Here is a 21420-nt window from a genome sequence, read left to right on the forward strand (position 1 = left end):
TACCCGTCTCACCGCCCCGCCCCAGACCCCCCGGGCTTCGATGCTAACCTTCGTCTCAGTAGTTTTTCTAGAAAATAAAAAAACAATACATGGTACAGTAGTGGTGTAAATACAGTGGCATTAATAACAACACACGTCGTCAGCAACAGTCATCAAACCCTCGCTCCTACACAACAACACCGCCGAGCTTTCGCCAACTTTGGTCGTGTTGCATAGATAAGATACCGTCTCGGTTGTTTGTTTTTTTGTTTTTATATATATATTTATCATTTTTTTGGACATTTGGTTGATCCCTCTCGCTCTCTAGTTAAAACTCAGGCGGAGATCGTGTCGACCTGCTCGGTGAAGATGATCGGCGTTTTCCTGAATCCACGAGCGGCGTCGGAAACGCAGGACGGGGAGTTTTCCTGCTTCCGGGCCACTTTCGGAAAAACCAGCCGCTCATTCCCATCTTTCACTGTTTTTTTTTTCCAAATGGGTTTTAAGGATTGAGCAGGACCTCCCCGTGAAGGTCGGTTCCCTGACAAAGTTAATGTGGACGTATAACCTGTAATATAACATGACCCTAAATGCCTCGGCTCCTTGGCGGCCACAAGCCTGAGAGTCGGGTTAGGGTTAGGCTCCGGGACAAACTCCCAGGAGTCACAATGGAAAAGCGTCGACTTTTGGGATCAGATCTACTGATGTTTCGCTCCGACGTGAATCCTCTTTTGGCATTAAGAAGAGGGGATGAACCGGATTTACATTTCAGCCCGGTCTCACGGCAGTTTGTGATGCAGCAACGGAGTTTAATCTACAGATTCACAGACATGAGCTGTCTACATGTCAGCACGACTTTCAAAGTTCTGTATTTCGACTGAAGGGATGTTTGGTGCCACGTAGCGTGAGGTAGAATACAGACCGAAGGCGGGTGCATCAACACGACTTTCCCTCAGGAGACCGGCGTTCGATTCCCAAGACTGTTGTTCATTTCTGTTACATTACGCAACGCCAACGTTTCATTACACTAACCTTAACCATGACCTCATCCTAACCTCAACCATGACGATCGACCTTTTTCTAACCTCAACCAAACTGTTTTGTTGGCAAAAGCCACCAAAAATTTAGACACTGAAGAGTAACGGGAAATTTGGCTTCATTTGTTCGTGTCCATGGACGTTAATCTGTAGATTAAATTTCGCGACTATAGCACAAACTGCCGTGAGACTCGGCTGGACATTTTTTAGGATCCGGACAAATCCTCGGATCTGATTCTTAAAATCCAGCCGGAACTGGACATGGATTGTGGAAGTCAAGTAAATAAACAGAATCATTCAATGTCATTATTTCAAGTAAAAGTTCTACGTGTTTGGTGCTTCCGTAGTCGTATATTTCGATTTATCAATATCCATTCCATTCTCCATAACAGCTGATTTTCCTGGCTTGAGGCTATCCAGATCAGATCCCGCTCCAGACAGGGGGTATTTCAGGATCCAACGGGATCTTGAACCACAGAAAACGGACTAACCATAACCAGCCCGTTATGCTGTTTTCACCTCGTTCTGAATGTCTCTGCTTCCCTCTCGGTGCCGGGAGTGGATTCTGATTCATCAAGGCTAAAAGTAAAAACCAACTCAGTGCTTCCATGTGAAAAGTCTGCTTTATTTTTCTACTAGCATGTCTGCTGTTGCTCAAGGGAAATGTGCTAATCCACATATTTGCTCTGAAGGTGTAATGTGAATGGATTTATCACTTTCTCCAGCTAAAACCTCCAAATCTGCTGCTGTGAACTTACACGGAAACATTATTTTTTTGTTATCAATCTGACTGTCTGACGTCTAGAACTCACTGGACTGTCGGAGAAACCCTCCACTTTTCTACACTGCGAGATGCTGAAGTTCCTTGTAAAATCTGCGAGAGAAGCTTTAAGAACAATAAAAGTACCTCTACGAAGCTTTAGGCTCTTATCGCTCGCTGAGGGAACTAAGCTGAGCATTTTGGATCTGAAATGCAGCTTGCTAAGGGTTAATCTAAGACCTAATTCCAGCAACTTTCACAGTCGACTCATTCGCAATCAGGATATTTGTGAGTCTTGCGCTTGTGTGTCCTTCTAAAATTTCAGTAGGATTTCTTTCCTGAATGCGGCGAAACTTGATTTCTTTGGCTTTCTCTGATAAAGTTAACGCTCCTCTCATGTGTTTAGGCGACTTAACAGCTTTTATAATTACAGTTTGACTCGACGTCTTCAGTGGTGGCATCTCTCACTGCCAAAGAGATTTGTTAAGAGAAGGTTCTCAGTGTCTTAGTTCAGGTTTGACTCGCGTATTTTCCTCACTAACATTATTAAACGACAGCTTCCTTCTGTTTTTAAATGCGGTGGAGTCTGATGTGTGTGACTGGTGACAGGCACTGCAGCACCAACAGCAGCATCTTCATCAGTAACTGGGAAACTCACAGTGCAGTGTCGGCCATGTTGGAAGAGCTGTTTGGAAAATTATTTTGGTGAGACTTTACTTGAAGTGGGAACTCCCCATGAGGCATCATAGGGACATGATAAGCTCATTGTGTATGAATCATAAACAAGATTATAAGAGCTTGTTGAACACGTGAAGGACCTGCAGGTGGTGGAAAACGTCGTGGGCCGAGTGGACGTCACCTTCAGACATTTGTTTATCTGGTGACTGCAGGAGGCTAAATTCTAAGAAAAGCTAATCTTTGTTTCTTTATAGAGCGCTTTCAAGTTCCTCTGATCATTTCATCACTGATCCATGGCTGTTTCGTTGTTGACACACCTGATGAGCAAGCTAGCTAACATATCTACTGCAAGCTGGCGCTACTCTGTTATTATAAACACTGTTAGCCTGCTGGCTGGTTAGCTCACTAACAGTTTGATCAGGTTAACAGTAACATGATTAGCCTGCTAGCTTGTTAGCTTCATGTTCATCTTCGAGACTTGGGCTCAAGACGAGACAGTTTACTGAGTCACAGGAACTGATCTACCTGATCGATTCTGAACCGGCGTCTGGAGTTTTCCTTCACACAGTTTCCTTGAAACAGCGTTTTTCACCTGTTGCAGATCAATTTCTATTTCTGAAGTCCTTCCTAATGGAAGGAACAGCAGATTCAACTGCCTGAGATGTGGAAGTGTGGGATATTATTTTGATCAATCACATTTAACCACATCCTCGTGTACACAGCAAGTCTTGGTCACTCTTGTTGGAACATAAACACCATATAATGTTAAAATCCTCTCTGATAATCCCTCTCAATCTGAATCTGTTGCTGGGTCTAAATTCAGCATCGAACTCTCCAGCTTGGCACTAAAAGCACACTGACATTGTTGCTGGGTGTAATTTCAACACATTTCCCTCAATCAAACCCAAAAATCAGTTTTCATGAGTTCTAAATTGTTGTTTGATGTACAGTTACATCGTCCCATCGTCTAACCCTCAAATCTGAGTTCTGCTTCACTTAAACTGCTGGATTACCTTCAGCCTCGATGGAAAATCAGTTTCACAACTTCTCATCTGTTTTTTTTTTTTTTTTTGATGTAATTTTAATGTATCGCTCGCAGCCTGACCCTAAAATCTGCTCCCAAATCATCACTCAGGAAACCTTGTTGGATGTAATTTCGGTACAAAAAGCTCGAACGCGTCTCGTCGTCACCCTGAAGTCACCGGATGGAGTTTGAGTTTCGCTTCCTAAAGTCAGGAGGTTTGTCGACGGCGGAGGTGAAGAGTTTCTCCAGGAGGCAAAGAGGAGAGGAGGAGGAGGAGCCGCTCTCACAGCTGGACCCTGGAGCCTCCTGCTAACACACCGCCCGACAGCCTCTGACAGACAGACAGGCAGAGAGACAGACAGATAGACAGACAGACAGACAGACAGACAAAATACAGAAAAAGGTTGTTAGTCTCACGCTGATCACAGAATAACAGCTGTGTTGTCATATTTTGCTTTAACTGTCTTTAATTATTAGTGTGTAAACTGGCAGCTGGCACACTCATGTTCTTCCTACCATTTCTTTCTTTCTTTCTTTCTTTCTTATTCCATACATTTTTTGGCACGTAACTACTTCCACATACTTAGTGCTAAAAAATTTCATTCAAACTTTAAAAAAATTCAGCTTCTGTAAAGTGAAATGAAATGTACAGAATGATCTCTGGTTGGGTTAAAAAGAAAAGAAAAAACATTGTGTGAAAGTGCAGGTATTTTTCTTTCTTTTCTTCTTTTTCTATATGTGATAATCATGGATACTTAGTTATAAACGTAATAATTGTTGCGGCCCAACCTTAGTTAGTTTTTTTTTTTTCATTATTTTGTTGATGAGCAGATGTCTCTGCTATTGACTATATAGAGGCTGCTTTCAAATGTATACCTGCTTTCTATGTTGAATTAATTAATAATAATAATAATAATAAATCAGCTTCTTTGTGTGATGTTTGCTTGTATTCAACTTTTTGAAAACTTTAAAATGTTTTGAATTATTAAGCTTTATTTACACTTTTTCCCCCATAGGAAAGAACAGGACAGCTGCTCCAAAATTCAACGATTTGTTACTCTGTCGTGCTTTGAGCTAGAAACTTCATTCAAATTTTAAACTGTCCAGCTTGTGGCTTAGAATATTTCAACTTTTCAACCTTCTCAGAGATTTTACAACTTTTTTTTTGTTTGTTTTTTATTGATAATTGTTTTCAGCATCTTCCAGCTTGCCCACGCGGTTTCCCCAGAAACTGCATTTTTCTAGCTTTACATTCATATTCCCATTCTGCTCGATCGATTTCAGTTTGAATATTAAGTTTTGTGGTCATTTACTCGTCAGTCTGATCTACTCATCTAGGTGTGTATTTTTTTTTTTGGTTTGTGTTTTATTAATATTTTGGGTCAGACAGTAACATGTCCTCTCTCAGGGTATATCCATTTTTTTTAATACAACTGATGAAAGAAGCAAAAACAAACTGAAGGAAAAAGCTTTGCAGTGCAGCAACAGAACACAGATTTATTGATCACAGGTGTGTATTAATCACATGTCAGTGTATTCGGTTCTCCTGCATGTCGCTGGAGTTCGCCTTGCTCTCGTAAATCTGCTGTTGTGAAATCACTTTTCTATGTTTTTTTTTTTCTGCTCTTTACTTTATTTCCGTTCACTTCACTCGAGGTCACTTCTGTTCTTCCTGCTTCTTCTGCTGGTTTGAACAAGTTCTGTTCTACTGCACTTCTATCATGTTGAGTTCTATTCTCCTCGTCCTGCACGACTCCAACTGAGTCTGATGTGTTATTTCTATTCTTTCTTTATTTATTTATTTTTTGTACTGCATTCTACTGTATTGTTGACACATCCCAACTAAGGCAATGTGGAAATATTAATATTTTTATTTTCAGGATGCCTGGCCAATTGGATTGATGGCCATTATTGGTTAATGTATTCTACTAAGTTGTCCATTCTATTCTATTCTATTAAACTCTATTGTGTTGTGAGTGTGTGACGGCTCATCCCTCCTGTGTGGAGCAGACCTTGAAAATCCTCTCTGCTCCATTTTTCTATGAAAGTTTCCAAACATGAGAGTCACTGATGAAACACTGAGACTCTCTCTCTCTCTGTCCCTCTCTCTCTCTCTCTCTCTGTCCCTCTCTCTCTCTCTCTCTCTCTCTGTCCCTCTCTCTCTCTCTCTCTCTCTCTCCATCTCTCTCTCTCTCTCTGTCCCTCTCTCTCTCTCTCTCTCTCTGTCCCTCTCTCTCTCTCTCTCTCTCTCCTGTGTGTTTTGCTGCAGACCTTCTGCTGTCTGGGTCACAGAGCACATCATGAGCCGCATTCACGATTGCTTTAATTGCACCTGTGTGTGTGTGTGTGTGTGTGTGTGTGTGTGTGTGTGTGTGCGCACATGTGAACAGGTGGGCTAGACTGGGGCACGCCATGGGGGTCAGGACCAGCTGTACGCATCACTGAGATGAAGTGTGTGTGTGTATGTGTGTGTCCTTTGTCATCTGTGTACGTGTATTTTGTGTGCAAACGTGTGTGTGTGTGTATGTGTGTGTGTTTGTATGAGAGTGTGTGTGTGTGTGTGTGTGTGTGTGTGTGTGTTTGAAAGAGACAGAGTAAGCTTGATTATGCACTTTCTTTCATGTGTGTATGTGCACATTTCTTTGCATGTATGTGTGTGTGCAGGCACAGGTTTGTCCTTTAGTGTGTGTGTGTGTGTGTGTGTGTGTACATGTCTGTCTAACCTGCAGCTGCTGGGCTGTCTGAGCTTCTACCTGGACTCATATGCCCTGCCCTCAGGTGTGTGTGTGTGTGTGTGTGTGTGTGTGTTTGGAGTACAGGGGCAGCAGGTTTTGCTTAGCCCTGGAGGCGCCCATAGGGGGGCCACATCACACACACACACACACACACACACAGCCTGTCAGTGACACCCACTGGTCTGCAGACAAAGGCTTTGTTCACTTCCTGCTCATTTCATATCTGTGGTTTGATCTGATTTGGGAAACAAGAAAAAAAAAAAAAAAAAAAAAAAAAAAAAAACCTGATGATAAAAAATAATTCATGTTCAGAGCTCCGACCCCAGAGGAAGCACACACACTTCACACACGGCTTTTGTTTTGTGACATTTTGTTGGCAAAATCCTTTAATTCCTAAGTGATCTGATCCAGAACCGGGCCGGACGCAGCCTGTCAATCAAACGGCGTGGGCGGGGCTTGGGCTTCCTGTGGACGGAGTTTGAGGCTTGTTTTGTTGTTTGTTTTTTCTTTGTCTGTCCTCCTTTGTTTGTTCCAGACAAAGCAGGGACATTGAACGCATCACTTCCTGTGCTCATGAACTGGATACAGACTGCATCACTATGACGTTATTCTCTGAGATTAAAGGGGTAAATTTACAAGAAAAAACTTGAAAATTCTGAGATTATAAACTCACAATTTTATGAGAAACTGAAAGCCAGTTTGTTCTCCTCCTGTTGGGATCCAGTCTGAAGGAAATCCTGCTGGTCTGAGTCCAGAACCCCAACCTCCTCCTCAGCATCTGGACTCTGAAGAGACGTTGCTGTGACTTGGGCCGATTCAGAAGAAAACAATCTGCTGATTCTGGGTCAGATCAGCAGGATCTCCTTGTTCCTGTAGGATCTGCTGAGGGGATCAGCTGCAGGCCTGAGACACGGCCAGCAGCAGCAGCAGAGGCTTTTTTCTTCTCATAAATTTGTGTTTTTCTTGTAAATTTCCAACTTTAATCTCGGAAATTCAGACTTTTTTTCTTGAAATATTACCTCTATCCCCCGGCTCCATCATTTTTTTCTCCCTAACCCTCGTGCGTCGCCATAGAATCACAGACAGAGTGGACTTTTATTCATGTAGGTGATCAGGCACGATAAGGGGTCTCAATACGGGGAATTAAAGGAGGAGACGGAGGTGAAGTCGCAGTGTTTGGCTCTGAGGGGCCCGTCACTTTCTTATGTCTGGACATTTTTTAAAAAAGTGTCAAAAGTGAGGGCCAACTGTCAAAAACCTGGAATAAACACTCACTGTTGACGCTATGCAGTTTTGCATTGTGCATCTTTAAATAACTCCTGTTCTTTTTTTTGTAATTTGCCAAATGTAAGAAACCGACCAGCCCCTCAGAGCCAAACGCCGCGACTTTACCTCCGTCTGCTCCATTGATTCCCCGAATCAGAAATCCTTACTGCGCCTGATTGTGCTAACACGCTCTGGCAAAAAAAAAAAAAAAAAAAGTCTTTTCTATTTACACACACGACCTGAACGCTACCAGCTGATTCAGTTTGAGCCACGGCTTTGCAGACATCGTGAATTTGCAAACGTGGATTAAATACGGCGCTTTTATTTATTTATTTATTTTTAAGCTAACGGCTAATGTAAGCTATCATGGTTATAATGTGAAGCAACGAGCTGATGTGGCTGTTGGTTTATTTATTATTGGTTTATATTGATTATTGTCTGAAAATGTAAAACACCTTTCCACTGATGGAAGACAAGCAAGAGTTTCTTCAGCGTCATTCCTTTCTGTGTGTGTGTGTGTGTGTGTGTGTGTGTGTGTGTGTGTGTGAGCCTACTCTAATGGCTGGAGTCCTTGAGGTGGGCGGTCTTTCAGAGGCTTGGCTCCGCCCCTGGCCAGTCCTGCTGACATGAAGGAGAGCGGACTGAGAGCCCTTAGTGACCTGAGAGAGAGAGAGAGAGAGGGAGCAAAGGATAGAGAGAATATAGAAACAAATAGTAAAAGAAAGAGACAGGGAAAGAAAGAGGATTGCAAGAAGGAAAAAGGGAGAGAGAAAGAGATAAAGACAAAGAGAAAATAGAGAGAGAAAGCAAGACAAAGAGAAAGTGTTGGTCACAGCGGGGCAAATACATGATCCAGCTGGGAGGGAGAAAACAATATTCTACTCTTCCCAACACTAAATAGAGAGAGAGAGAGAGAGAGAGAGAGAGAGAGAGAGAGAGAGGGAGGTGTGGCAGATGGCGAGAGAGCGAGTAAAGGAGTGAGACAAACAAGAGAAAGAGAAAAGAATAAATCAAAACGGCATTATCGGGCTGAAACGTTGTTTGTCTTTGTTTTCTAATCGGCTTGTGTGCTTCTTTGAGCCCAAACTGATGAAAAGTTGCAAATTAAAACAACGAGCATCAGGCCGAAAACAATTCTGCTTCTCCTCCCTGCTCTCCCCCTCCCCGCTCTCTTAATTGGTTCACGACTAATCGCTTTGTAAAGACTTGTGTAGCTATTATCCCTCCCCATACATACGCTATCACCACACACACACACGCACACTGATACATGCACACACCTATGCATGTGCGGTCACGCATGCACACACACACACACGTGCATGCATGCGAGCGTGGCTGCACACACGTGGGAGCGCGTCGACCCCCATCCTCGCCTTTTCCTTTTGTCTTCTGTTTGATGCCCTTTAATGAATACAATTTACAAGGTAATGAGGAAACTCCTGCACGCCGGGACGGGGACGCCGCGCTGCAATTTCGTTTTCGGTTTTCCGGCCGTGAATTGAGACGTGGTCGGCCGTGTGCGGGGCGAGCCTCATGACCCCGCGGGGCGTCAAAACCTCTCAATTTACCAAAAAAAAGTGAGGATATAAGTATTCTTTTCTGTGGACTTTCTTTGGGTCCTGCAGCAGCAGCAAGGAATGATCAGCTGCTCACAACAAACAACACGACGCCGGCTCATCTGACGCGTTCACATCCCGGCTCTGAGAGGAGAGCATCAGAACCCAACAGCTGCTTTTCAACGTGATTCTTCAAGACGTTCGGTTGCATAAAGGCCGACGACACCGACCAGCGCTCAGCTCCCACCGAGGCCGCTCCAGCTCAAACTGAGTCACAGTCCTGCTGCTGTCACGCCCAGTAAACGAACGGTGAATGTTACGTGCGCCGTTCATTATCAATGGAGCGGCTTCACACGTCGAGGCTCGGCTCTGCAGAGCTGCGCTGCACAAACCTCTAAATCCTGTCTCAGCTGTTTGGTTAAGATCATTTCTCTGGTAATTAGCGCGAGGATCTGATTTAGGAAAACAGTCATTACAGCCTGACAGTCCCTACTGTGAGTGTGTGTCACACACAGCATCCCAACTCTCCACAGTCACAGAAACAGGAGTGCCTTAACTTCAGGATCAGTGTCAAAACGGTTCAATAAACCCACGGTGAGGTTTGGGTCACAATCTCAGTTTCGATTCTGTTTGTTTTGCTCATTAGATAGAAAAAAAACCAATACCATTTCCAATATTTTCTGTATTTTATCTAATTTGCAAAAATAATATATATATTTTTTTCCAGTCAGAGATTTTGGGATAACAATATAGGAAATATTCTTTCAAAGGCAAAAGTGCTACTTAGACTATTTAGAGCAAACATAAAAGTGCATGATAATAACTTCATCAGCTCAGTGTGTGAGGCTCTCAGCTGTAACGCTGCACTGTTACATGTAATGTCAGCCAGTGTCAGGTCACTCTGAGTGTGTGTGTGTTTAATGGCTCGATTGTTTTTTTTTTTTTACGGTGTGGTTTTACACCCCGAGTCCTAACCGCTCTATCTCGTTTAGTCCATTCAGCTGCTCTTTCATTGCTTTTACAGAACCAGCAACTTATTCCCTGAAAGGCAAGGCAGCATGATGAGGCAAGTGAGGGGTTGCTTGCTAGTTAAAATCCCCATGAAATGACCTCACATGACCTCTGCTTCCTGCACTAGTGGCTGTTAATTAACATTTCAGCCGATAAAACCTTCACAAATCTTTAAACATCCTCTCTCGTCCACCTTAGCCCTTCAAAATAAAAGTGTGTTTCTCTTCCAAACTGGTACCCTGTTGTTTTGCTCTTGTGAATGGTCCTTCCCTGAACCACGTCACAGGAAATACATCAAATCAACTTTAACGGACATGAAAGTTGGTTAGGATTTGCTTCAGGGATACCAAACTGGAAAAAAAAAAAATCCTATCTTAGACTCTTCCCGTGTGAAGATTTAAGAGAGGAACCTTCCTGAGCGTGGACCCTGGACTCCTGCAGGAGCGGCAGAGTCCCAATTCATCAGCCGAGTACAACAAGAGGCCTTCCCTTGATAAGGTTAATTATAAGCTTCCCTCCGCCGCCGCTCACTTCCCGTCATACCCAGGACAATTTGACATAAAATGACTCGCTGCAGAAAACCAAGCACCTTGTGGGAGATTTTCATAGAGCGGCGCTTTTAAAAGTGGGGTCCAGGGCCCAGGAGGGTCCTTAAGAGGCTTCCGGGGGGTCCTCAGCAAAATGAGAAATAGTTTAATTTCACTATAATTTAATTCACTGGAAATTGCTATGATGCGAAAGAAAAAAAAAAAAAAAGCCCTATGAGTGATTCTTCTAACAATCTCATTTCAGTCTCAGCACTTTGAATTTATTTGTCAGTGTTGGCAGTACGACATCAAAACAATTTAATACTTAACACAGAGCAGAATATATTTTCATATCGGGGTCCTGAGGGCAGAGTCACTTCAAATGGCGGTCCGAGGATTAATGAGAGTCAACTTGGAGTCCAGAACGTGAAAAAGTTTGACAACCCCTGTTCTTACTGACCTCTGCATTCAGAGCTTTACATCGCTGTGTTAAAAAACAGGGATCAGTGAACAGTTTTGTTAAAAAATTGAATCAAATAAAGTGCAACAAAATCAACAAATCTAGGGGTAGCTATCAGATCCAGGTATCAGAGAGCTCACTTTAATTGATTTTAAGCCATTTTAATTAATTATAAGACATTTCGAACAAAGAATCTTTTTTTTTTCATTGAAATAAACATTGCAGGCAAGTGTGAAGGTAATTACTATACATTTATTCCGGGTCAGAGGTGAGTTTTAGGCAGGAATATGGTCGTGGACGTGCTGCTGTAATTAATGCAACCAGGACTTCTTTCAGGTGACAGGCGAGTAAAAATGGAGTTCATTTGGGCAGGTAAAGAGCAGCAGGTCAGTAAAAAAAAAAAAAGCCACATTAGGTTAGGAGAACTGTATAACATTATTTATTTGATGCAGATGAACGTGACTCCTACGGGACAAAACTAAACAGATGAATCAAATCAGAAGAAAATCAAGACCTCAAGATTAGATTAGATTAGATTAGATTAGATTTGAGACTAATGGTTTCTAATGTCTAATATTTATTTGATTGATTTGATTTTTATTTTTTTGAAAACAGGGACAAGGTACAGAGGACATTAACCCAAAAGGGATCAAATCAAATAAATAAATAAATTCTAAGACTTAAAAGACATTACAACACTTGTAAGGACCTGCAGACACCATGTAATGTGGATTTGATAAAAACAAACAAACAAAACACACACACACACTGGACGGGAGGACCGCCATGCAAACGAAGCGTCCTCTCAAACTGAGCCGTGTTCCTCTTTGAGAGTCGAGGTTGATAAACAGAAAATAGGTAGCGGCGGTTGCAGCGAGGATAAAAAATGCCAAACTTATTTGCATGAGGAAATAGAAATACTTAAAGAGAGCACAAACACGCTAATTCAGCGATGAAATGAATTGAACGATCACTGCGGGAAGGGAAAGCTCTTAGCTGATGAATCCTAATGCAATCTGACTGATAGTAATTATGCTGATGTTGTTCTGTGGACCTTAACCTTTTAACTGAAAAACTGAGAAGTCGGCAAATCCCCCTTCCATTAACACCTGAGGGAGAAGAGAGGAGGAGGAGGAGGAGGAGGAGGAGGAGGAGAGGATGCAAGGATGAAGAGATGGAGGGTAAGAGGGAGACGAGGACAGGAACAAAGAGGGGAAGAGGAAGAGGTAGAGGACAGGTGCTGGAGAAGAAAAGGAACAGGAGGCGACGGGAGAGGAGAGGCGGAAAAAAGGGAGAGGAGATAGAAGAAAAACAAGTCGAGGTGAAAGGAGGTGAAGTGGAGGATGGAAAAGAAAAAGAAAAGAGGGGAAAGAGGAAATGAGAGTAGGGACGAGGAGGAGAGTGAAGGAGAAGAGGAGCACAAGGGAAGGCGTCCAGGTAAGGAAAGGAAAGGAGTGGAGAAGGACGCACAGGGGATGATAAGATAGGAGGAGGAGGTGATGGAGAAGGGGAAGGAAAAGGAGGAGGAGGAGGAGGTGATGATGGGGAGGATATCAGCTCCCCTCCACTCCATCTCGCCTCAGAAATGGAAATGAGGGAAACATTGCACCTCCCTCATTACATTCATACCCACTGCGGGCCTCGGCTCGGCCTAATACCTGGAGCGGGGAGGTGAAGCAGGTATCACCGCCCTGTATAATGTCCTGAGATATCGGATCAGGCTAATACCAGGAACACTAACCTGTCTCGCCGCCGCCGCCGTCTTCACTTCCTGCTGCGAGCCACCGGGCCGCCCTCTCCTCCCCTTCTCCGGCTTCACCCGTCGAATATCCACCTCTTGTCGCCTCTCCGCCTCCTCCTCCTCCTCCCTATCTGCCTCTCTCATCGCCGAGCAGTTAATTTTGGGATTAATACGCGTGGCGGTGGTGGCTGGCTCTTTTGAGGGATTTGTAGCGGAGCTGCAGACACTTATCTTGGTCATTACGGCGCCCATATTGGATTCAAGCGTTTTAGTATCTGCCAAACATTCGGCTGCGGAGGAGTCTATCGGGGCGACACGCGCCCGGGGATTAAGATAAGGAGGCCCCTCATTACGACTCCTCTCCTCCTGCGGCGGGCTAACACTCGCAGCGGCCGCGACTTCTCCTCGAGCGACATCACAGAGGAGGTGCGGGTCCTCACCTTCCCTCTCTTCCCCGCCGCCGCACAGAGGAGGAGACGAGGAAAGGTTGCCGGCGTTTGGTTTGGAGTCGGGCCCCCGGAGAGACGAGGAGATGCTGTTTGAGCGGGGGAGTGAATCGTAATGAGGCTCCAGGAAAGGAGGGAGGGAGCTTTGTGTTTCCTGTGTTGCCGCTGTGGGACCGGGCCCCTGGAAATACAGGGAATCCCGGTTTACATCCGAGGTAGACTCCTTTGAAGGAGACAAGTAGCCGAGGCCGTCAGCTGGTCGGCTTTCGTTCAGTTCTGGGTCGGTCTCTCCATCGGACACGTAAGGCAGGCCGTCGCCGAGTCTGTCGCCGGGATCCAGGGAAGACAAATACCCCAAATCGTCCTTCGGTCTGGGACTGACCCTCCGGGGTTTCTTGGTGAGCACCATGCTGTAGCAAAGAGGCGGCCCCAGGTAAACCTCCTCCGTGCAGGCCGCGAACAGAGTCTCCTCGTCCCGGATGTCCGGGCTCGGCGTCAGGAGGGGGGCGGGGCTGGACGGCTCCCGGCTGGGGCTGACGTAACCCCCTTCAACGGGACCGTCGGCGGACTTGAAATCCAGAGGTCGCAGTTTGTACTCAGGATCGAGGCCGGGACTGGAGGGTTTGGAGGACGGAGCGGAGGCCGGGATGCTGTACGGCGCCGGCGTGGAGCTCTTGTCCTCGGAGCACTGGCTGACCTCGCCACAGTCGCTGTCGTGGGAGGAGAGGGACAGGTAGGAGTAGAAGTCTCCCTTACGGAGGTGGATGGGCCGGTGGGAGTGCTCCAGCACCTGAGAGCAGGAAAACATGAGATTCTCAGGCTGTTTCTTTTTTTTTTTTTCCAATAACCTATAACAAATTGATGACTATAGATGAAGAGTGGAGTCTCCTTACAAAATCCTAATTTGAAAGTCAAAATGATCCAGACATTTGTACTTTGCACAATTTTAGAAGCGGAATTAATTGATGCCATGAACAAACCTGAACAGTTTTTCTATGTTTGAATTCCACTGAGCTCAGAAATATCAAAGAAAACAGATTCTTTTAATTTCCTTTTGGATGACTTGACTTCCAAAAATCTGTAGAGTAAAGAGGCTAACAAGAAATTATTATTTTTCTACCCAGGTGCGACTGATCTGTTATATTTCTTGTTGAACTTCTCCATCAAATTAACAATAACGTTCAAATTTGTTCCAGAATTTGAGATGTGATCATCTTGTGCAGGCTTTTATTTGAAGATGTTTAGTGTTCCGACTGCAACATCACAACTAAAATGCTTTTTCCAGTGCAATGCAATACGTAATCACCTGTTTCTTTTCTTCTTTTTTTTTTTTCTTTTTCAGTCTATGAATCTGAATACTGTACCTTGTCTCTGATCTGTGCAAGCGATGCGGGACCTTGGTCGGCGCTGGACCCGCTGTTCTCGGCCCGGCTCAGCTCCTCCACCTGGTTCTGGGTCTCTTTGCTCTTCAACGCCAGCGAAGCCATGTCGATAATCTCCATGACAAAGTCGTGCACATTCTCTTTCTTCTCCTCCTCTACGTCCGGCGGATGGAGGGATGAAGATGAACAGGGGTTTTGTCGGCAGCAGGAGACGTGAGGACTGTGCCGCTTTTTGGGAGGGAGGGCGGATTCTTTATCTCTCACTTGCCTCCTGCTCTCCTCCGTCACAAAAGACGAGAACGCGAAGTTTTCCTGAATGGTGATGGCCTTCCGTCCCACCGCTGCCGGCCTGTTGTTGTGCAATGCATTGTGGGATGTGCAGTCCTCTACAGGTGAGAGGGAGGGCGGGGAAGGGACGGAGGAGCTGTGGCAGGGCAGCTCCCCTCTCAGCTGTCCGACCAGTGAGGACGCTCGTTTGGACGGGAAGGGAAGGAGCTCGTTAGGTGTGGAAGCAGAAAGTGGGATTGTCTTTGCTGTGCTTGATTCTCCGTTCACTATCAGGTGGTTAACGTCCCAGACCGACTCTCCCGTTTTGGCGGTTTTGTACGACTCCCTGAACGACTCCCCCTTCTTGGTGAACAGGCTCGACTCCTCTCGTAGAAGCTCGTCGTCCTCGTCTTTCCCTCGCAGACCGCTTTGGTCCACGTTCCCGTTTTCCACGTCATCCACAAACTGGCTGATGTAGCTTCTCGTCACGTTCCTCCTGTTCTCCTCCTCTTCCTCCTGCTCCTTCTTCTCCTGCTGGCTTTTTGCTTTGTTGTTGCTGCCAGTGGTTTCCTGAAGTTTCACTGCTGAGCGGTTTGGGAAGCAGCACTGCTCCCTGCTCTGAGAGGAGGAGGAGGAGGAGGAGGAGGAGGAGAGGTTGGTGCCACACTGCAGCTCATCCCGGAGGCCCACCTCGGTTTTGGAGGAGTTGCGAGGAGATCTGATCCAACTCTGCAGCTCCCTCTTCATGTACTCCAGCCCCAAAACATAGGAGCCCTCCATCTCCTCTTCATCATCATCCTCATCATCCTCCTCATTACCAGAGGAGGCGCCACTCAACCTCTCCTCCTCTTCCTCCTCCTCCTCCTCTCCTTCATCTCGTACGCCAAGCTCTTCCTCAGTGAGTGTGAGCGTGGAGGAGGAGAGGAGGTCACTGTCGTCCTCATCCTCATCTGTGCATGCTGACGTACAGGAGACGTTCACCACCATGCTGACGCTCGCCGCGTCGGCCTCGTCCAGCCCCTGGCCTCCTCGGTTGTTTCCTTGGCTGTGCTTCCTGAAAGAACACGAGTTAGCGTTTGCTGCCATGGAGGGATCCAGGAAGAGGTGGCGCTTTTTAAGCGCGGCAAAATCCTCAGACCCCAGAGACGAGTCCTCAGCACTGCTCAGCTCTGTTAGCGACGCTGTCGCCGAGCTCTCGTTGATCAGGGACGGCGGCCCCTTCCGAAAGGAACCAGAGGCCCCGGCGAGGGGACTGTGGTGGCCGCCGAGAGACGTGGAGGCAGGGAAGCGGCTCGGCTGCGGCGAGCTGCTCCGTAGGGTCATATCAGACACGCTGCGAGTCATCTTCACGGACAGCGGGCTTTGGATGTTCTCCAGGCGTTTCAGGAGCTCCAGGGTTCTTCGGCTCAGCTCCCCAGAGGAGGGCTCGCCTTGCACGCTTTCATTATTCTTCCCCATTCCTGGTTCACCTCCCTCCATCTCTTTTCCCTCCCCGAGTCCCAGCTCTCCGAGGCTGGCCAGGCTGCCGCCGGTCTCCCCGCCGGCGCTGCGACACGGGGCCAGGCAGCTCTCCAGAGAGGCGCTGCGCTGCAGAGGGTCTTTAGACGAGGGGAATAACTCGATGCCCAGAGCCAGCAAAGACTCCAGGGACGAGCCCTGAGACGATAAAGGGGTTGACGCTTTGCGGCTGAGTTGAAGAGGCGTCTCCAAGCTGTGACGGAGGTCTGCTTTGTACTGATGTGTGATGTCACCGTGAGAGATGAGGGGTTTGGACGAGTCTAGGCCGAGCCCGCCAACCTCGAAGTCTGAATCTGAATCTGCCGGCGTCAGAATCCCACGTCCATTAATGAGGATCTCAACCGCCTCGCCTCCTCCTCTCCTCTGCCTCCTTCTTTTCTCTTCCACTTTCTTCTCATCTCTGTTTCTCCTGACTTCTCCTAAAGTTTCTTCTCTCTTCCACCTGCTCTCTCTGTCCTTATCATCGCTCCTCTTTCGGCTTTCACTTTCCTCTTTTCTTTGTCGCTTCTCCTCTTTACTCTCCTGCTTCTTCCGTCTCCCTGTCTTGGTATAGTCTCTGCACTGATCCAGATGACCAGTGATTTTAGAGGAGTCAGGAGCATCTCCTACAGACGTGATCCTCTTCCCCCTTTGCCCCTCCTCTTCCTCCTCTTGCCCTTGATCCTCTTCCTCTCCATGTATTTCAGAGTTCAGCGTCGTCTCCGTGTCTCCTGTATCACTGACGATCCCGCTCTCACTTTCAGACCGCCGGCTGTCCGCTGAATCGCCTCTTTCCCCGCTTCCCGGGTATCCCACAATCCTATCACCTCCGCCTCCTCCTCCCCCCCGGCTGCTCAGCATCAAACCCCCCAGGAGGTCCGGGAGGGATTCGATGGAGGAGAACGAGGAGTCTTTACTTAGACTCTTGAGTAGAGGCTGCTGTTTCCTTTTTCCTGCTTTGGTGTTGAGCGGCAAAGACGGAGCGTTCTTCTGGCAGATGGGAAACTGAGGCTGCGCGTACAGCTCGACGTTATGGAGGCTGTACACCTGGTAGACGTTGTTGTTGTTGTTGTTAGGTGGAAGTGCTCGGGATGTCTCATTTGATTGGGCGGTTAAATTCGGGCCCCCTGAGTTTGAGCCCCTCCTATTGGACAAGATCTCACAGGACTGACTGGCCGGAGCCCTGGCAGGTGGGATCCTGCCGGGCCGATTCCCGTTGGACAGAATCGAGTCTGACGACAGGTTCGGTTCCGTGGGGAGGTTCTGCGTGAGGTCGGGTTCTGTTGCGTCCTGCGGTTCTGGTTCTGTGATTGTCATGTCAGTCTCGTCCCATTCCCAGGAGTCGTCCACCGCCGCCGCCGCCGCCACCGGGCCGGCTGGGACCGGGCTGCTCTGGTGGAGGTCAACTAGACCCGGTTCCAGAAAGTTCCCTGGCACCTGAAGACAAGAGGGAAGAGGACAAGGAAAGTGTTTTATTGAAACTGTTCCGTTCACAGATCAGGTGTGTTCTTGGTTTGAATCCTGTTGCTTGTCATCTCTCTGTCCCACCCAATCTTTCCTTTTCCTCTTTCGACTGATGGTCAAATAAAAGAAACATCTACATATATCTGTCTTGAATTTCCCATGAACTGACATATTTTGTTCTTTGATTTTGTGTTTCCAGTTGATGGGTGGTATGTAATGCAAATAGAGACTATTTAACCCTCTTATTACTGTAATTAAAGTCCGCCTGGATTTATTTTGCTTTTTATGGTTGTGCAATTGTCAGAATTGTGCAATGAGTGAGTGCTTTTGCTCATTTTTCCAATAAAACTTCAACTTTCAATACCTGGCAGTTATTCATTATTTTCTGTGTGTTTTGACTGTGTAATAACATATAAAAGGGAAAAAAAGAGAAAAAAACAGACTTTGAATTTTCAAGTTTATAATAACATAAGAGGGTAAGAGGGTTTTAAATGTATAAACAATTAAGTACAAGCAATTGTTCATAACAAAGAAGAAAGGAAGAAACCATCGATGACTTTTACTTATTCCCAGAGAGAAACTAGGTGACTGCAGCAGCAATGAATAGGATAAAGATAAAAATATAGCAACCACAACATATTTAAGATGAAGGCTACAGCATCTTGATGAAACACAGAGATCCGTATGGCTTAAAAAAAAAAAAGTCCAATATTGGCTTTTGACAGATTTACAGCTGCAGTTCACAGACTGACTAAATTGCAAGTCGGTGTGTAAAGGCATGTATGCAGGAAACGCACATCTGCATCATGGCTATTCATACTATCAGATTTACAAACAGAGGCAACATGGAAGCAAAATGTACATCAGACTCATATATTGTATTCTATTCATGATTTAAGTGAACGTCTGTCTGATTTATAAGCGTCACATGGTGATTAATCCTTTCAAACAAGCAAAGATCCTGTATCGCTGTATTAAAAAAAGACTCAGAGGATCTGGTCTATAAAAGTGTTATTGTTGAAGAACTAAAGTTGCCTGCTATGAGTTAAAAAGCACATCATGTTTTTTAGTTTGTGCCGTCAGTGATTTCCTGAGGGATGGTTCCATTTTTTTCCCTGATGCAGGAACCAGACAGTTAACATGGATGAGCTGAAAATGGCGTGCGCTTTCTAGGGCTGTTGTTTTGACTCAGGACTCAAGACACTGACAAAACTTGGACAGAATACATTCTGTGATCATTTAAAAAGAGTAAAATCAGCCCCCCAAAGCAATTGCTTATAAATCTCAACACAAATTATTCTGCTCTGGAACAAAGCGATGAATTATTCAAAAACTACTTCTGAGAGAGAGCACGAAGCTGAAAACCCCAAAGTAAATACGTAATCAAAAGCCTTCAGAAAGCTCGGCTGTCTAAAAATATGCTTAGACACAGGATTTCTTCCCTTCCACAGACATAATTATACAAATTGCTCCGCGTATCGTTAACAAGAGAGGGGGGTAATTCGTATTAGCCATTCATAGCCTATTAATCTAATAAACTAGCTGGCTCTCTGCGTGTGTGTGCGTGTGTGTGTGTGTGTGTGTGTGTGTGTGTGTGTGGGATACGGGTCTGCGTAATGAATTTCTATTAGATTTGTGTTTATTCCCCTCGTGCTGATAAGGGAGATGGGGTAATGACTGAACTGGGTTTTGCCATTGCAGACGCATTCAGAAACACACTCAACACAGAGAAGAGGGGCTATCAATCAGCCTAATCCAATCAAATCAAGTATTTGATGACCCACAGAAACCTTGTACACAATTTATATCTGTAATTTATCTCATTTTTGTAATTTTGTATTAGTTAATAGCTGAGTTGTGGGTGTTTTTGTTGACCCCAGGCACAGAGGAGGGAAGTGACCTTTGTGGGTTTCCAAAACTCTGCAGCTGCTGGAGGAGTAATGTAAAAAATATCTAAATATATATTTCAATTTTGGACTTTGGAACTCTGATTTAATGATGATTTAAAGGGTTGTACAGATATTGTGCAGTTTTAAAAAATGTATAAAGAGAGAAAAATTAGGAAATATGCATCTGAAATTTAACTGAATATTTATCTTTATTTGTTTTGATTGTACATTTTTACGTAATGGGTTATTTTTGTTTTAACTTGTTGTAAATCAAGGATGCAGTCGATGATATAGGTAAATGATAAGCAAAGGGTGGGTAACTGGAAATGATTCCTTGTGTTCAAGTAAGGGGCAGACAAAAAATCTGAATTATATTCTTCTCTCTGCTCCTTTCTAATCATGAAAAGCATCAATTTGAAATATGTGTTGTGAATTTTTCTGTACTAATTTCATATTGCATTATTGTGCATTTTCATGAAAGGAACAAATAAAAAAAATTGAAAAGAAAATGAAATGAATTTAACAAGACATTTAGTCTCACAGTGAGTCTAAAAATCTTATTTTTCTTTAGACAAGGTAAACAATCTGCCAGTGGGAGGAGATAATCCCACCTGTTTCCGACACTATACAACTTGTTTGGAGAATTTTCTTGAATCAAATGTCATTTTCTTGATCCTAGTGGCTGATCTGCCTCATTCTGACTGTTTCAACACATTTAGACTTACTCCCAGAAAAAAAAAAATCCTGAAACAAGTGAAACTGCACTGGATGCAAGTGGAATTATCTCATCCCACTGGCAGATTTTTCTTTTTTTTAATCTTGTTTGAGGAAAAACAACATTTGAACGCTGATGTTGAGATCAAATAACTCGCAAAAAAGGAGAGTTTTGCGGTACATTAACAAGCAAAATGAATTTTTACAATAGAACAACCACCTTAAACAAACCTGTTATCTGTAAAAGCTTCCTGCAGAGGACACAAACACAAATCTGAAATGCACTTTTTGGGAGACAAAATGTTTCTGCGGGACTTCAGTGAATTTGGTGAACTTGGTCAGTTGGAACGTAATAAAACCGACATGTAGATAAAAACACGCAGTTCTCCAAAGTTTTGCTATTTGGCTCTGAATGATGACGGATGTGCCCGACATTTTTATGAGGCTGCTATCTGCTGCAGATGCAAGGCAAAACTACACATCGTCTGAATCTGAATTTTGTGGAGAAGTAAGGCTTTTTTTTTTTTTTTTTTAGCTCTAAAGTCAGATGCCAATGGCCTTGTGACTTGTTTAATTAATTTTGCTGGTGACGTGCTGCAAAAATCTCAATTTAACAAGTTATTCCCTACTAAGCCATTATCAAAATAATAGCACTTTCATAATGTTTAATGTCAAATTCAACTCGTGTTTTTACCTGTAATTGACAACTGCAATTGTGTTTATTTATCTATTGTATTATTCACTGCATTTGTATCATTTATTTATTTATTTATTTTTCTGTATTCAGTATATCTCATTGTATTCTAAAAGCCTGACCAGGGACAAAGACTGCAAATTAGTTGAAGCGAGACGTCTTATATACATCACATTTTCCCTCTTTTGTGGCAATGTTGTATGTATCGCCCCTGTCAAATAAATATTATAATAAAAATAAATTAAAATAAATAAGTATTTAGTCTCAACTTCAATGTTCAAATCTTGTTT

General features: G+C 44.7%; 1 protein-coding gene and 1 pseudogene across 1 annotated transcript in view; both read right to left on the minus strand.

Annotated features, from left to right (window-relative positions):
• LOC115353980 (tripartite motif-containing protein 35-like) overlaps positions 1-21420 on the minus strand; it is a 993629-nt pseudogene that overhangs the window by 548155 nt on the left and 424054 nt on the right.
• akap6 (A kinase (PRKA) anchor protein 6) overlaps positions 2903-21420 on the minus strand; it is a 216255-nt gene continuing 197737 nt past the window's right edge. Inside the window, exons 20-25 of the mRNA XM_030044838.1 lie at positions 17046-17806; positions 15176-16874; positions 14588-15133; positions 12772-14013; positions 8034-8129; positions 2903-3809 (exon numbers count right to left, since the gene is read on the minus strand). Coding sequence (XP_029900698.1) covers positions 3762-3809; positions 8034-8129; positions 12772-14013; positions 14588-15133; positions 15176-16874; positions 17046-17806 — 4392 coding nt within the window. The 3' untranslated portion in view covers positions 2903-3761. The remainder of the gene's footprint in view (positions 3810-8033; positions 8130-12771; positions 14014-14587; positions 15134-15175; positions 16875-17045; positions 17807-21420) is intronic.

Source organism: Myripristis murdjan, chromosome 22 (assembly GCF_902150065.1).
Source record: "Myripristis murdjan chromosome 22, fMyrMur1.1, whole genome shotgun sequence".
NCBI classification, from domain to species: domain Eukaryota; kingdom Metazoa; phylum Chordata; class Actinopteri; order Holocentriformes; family Holocentridae; genus Myripristis; species Myripristis murdjan.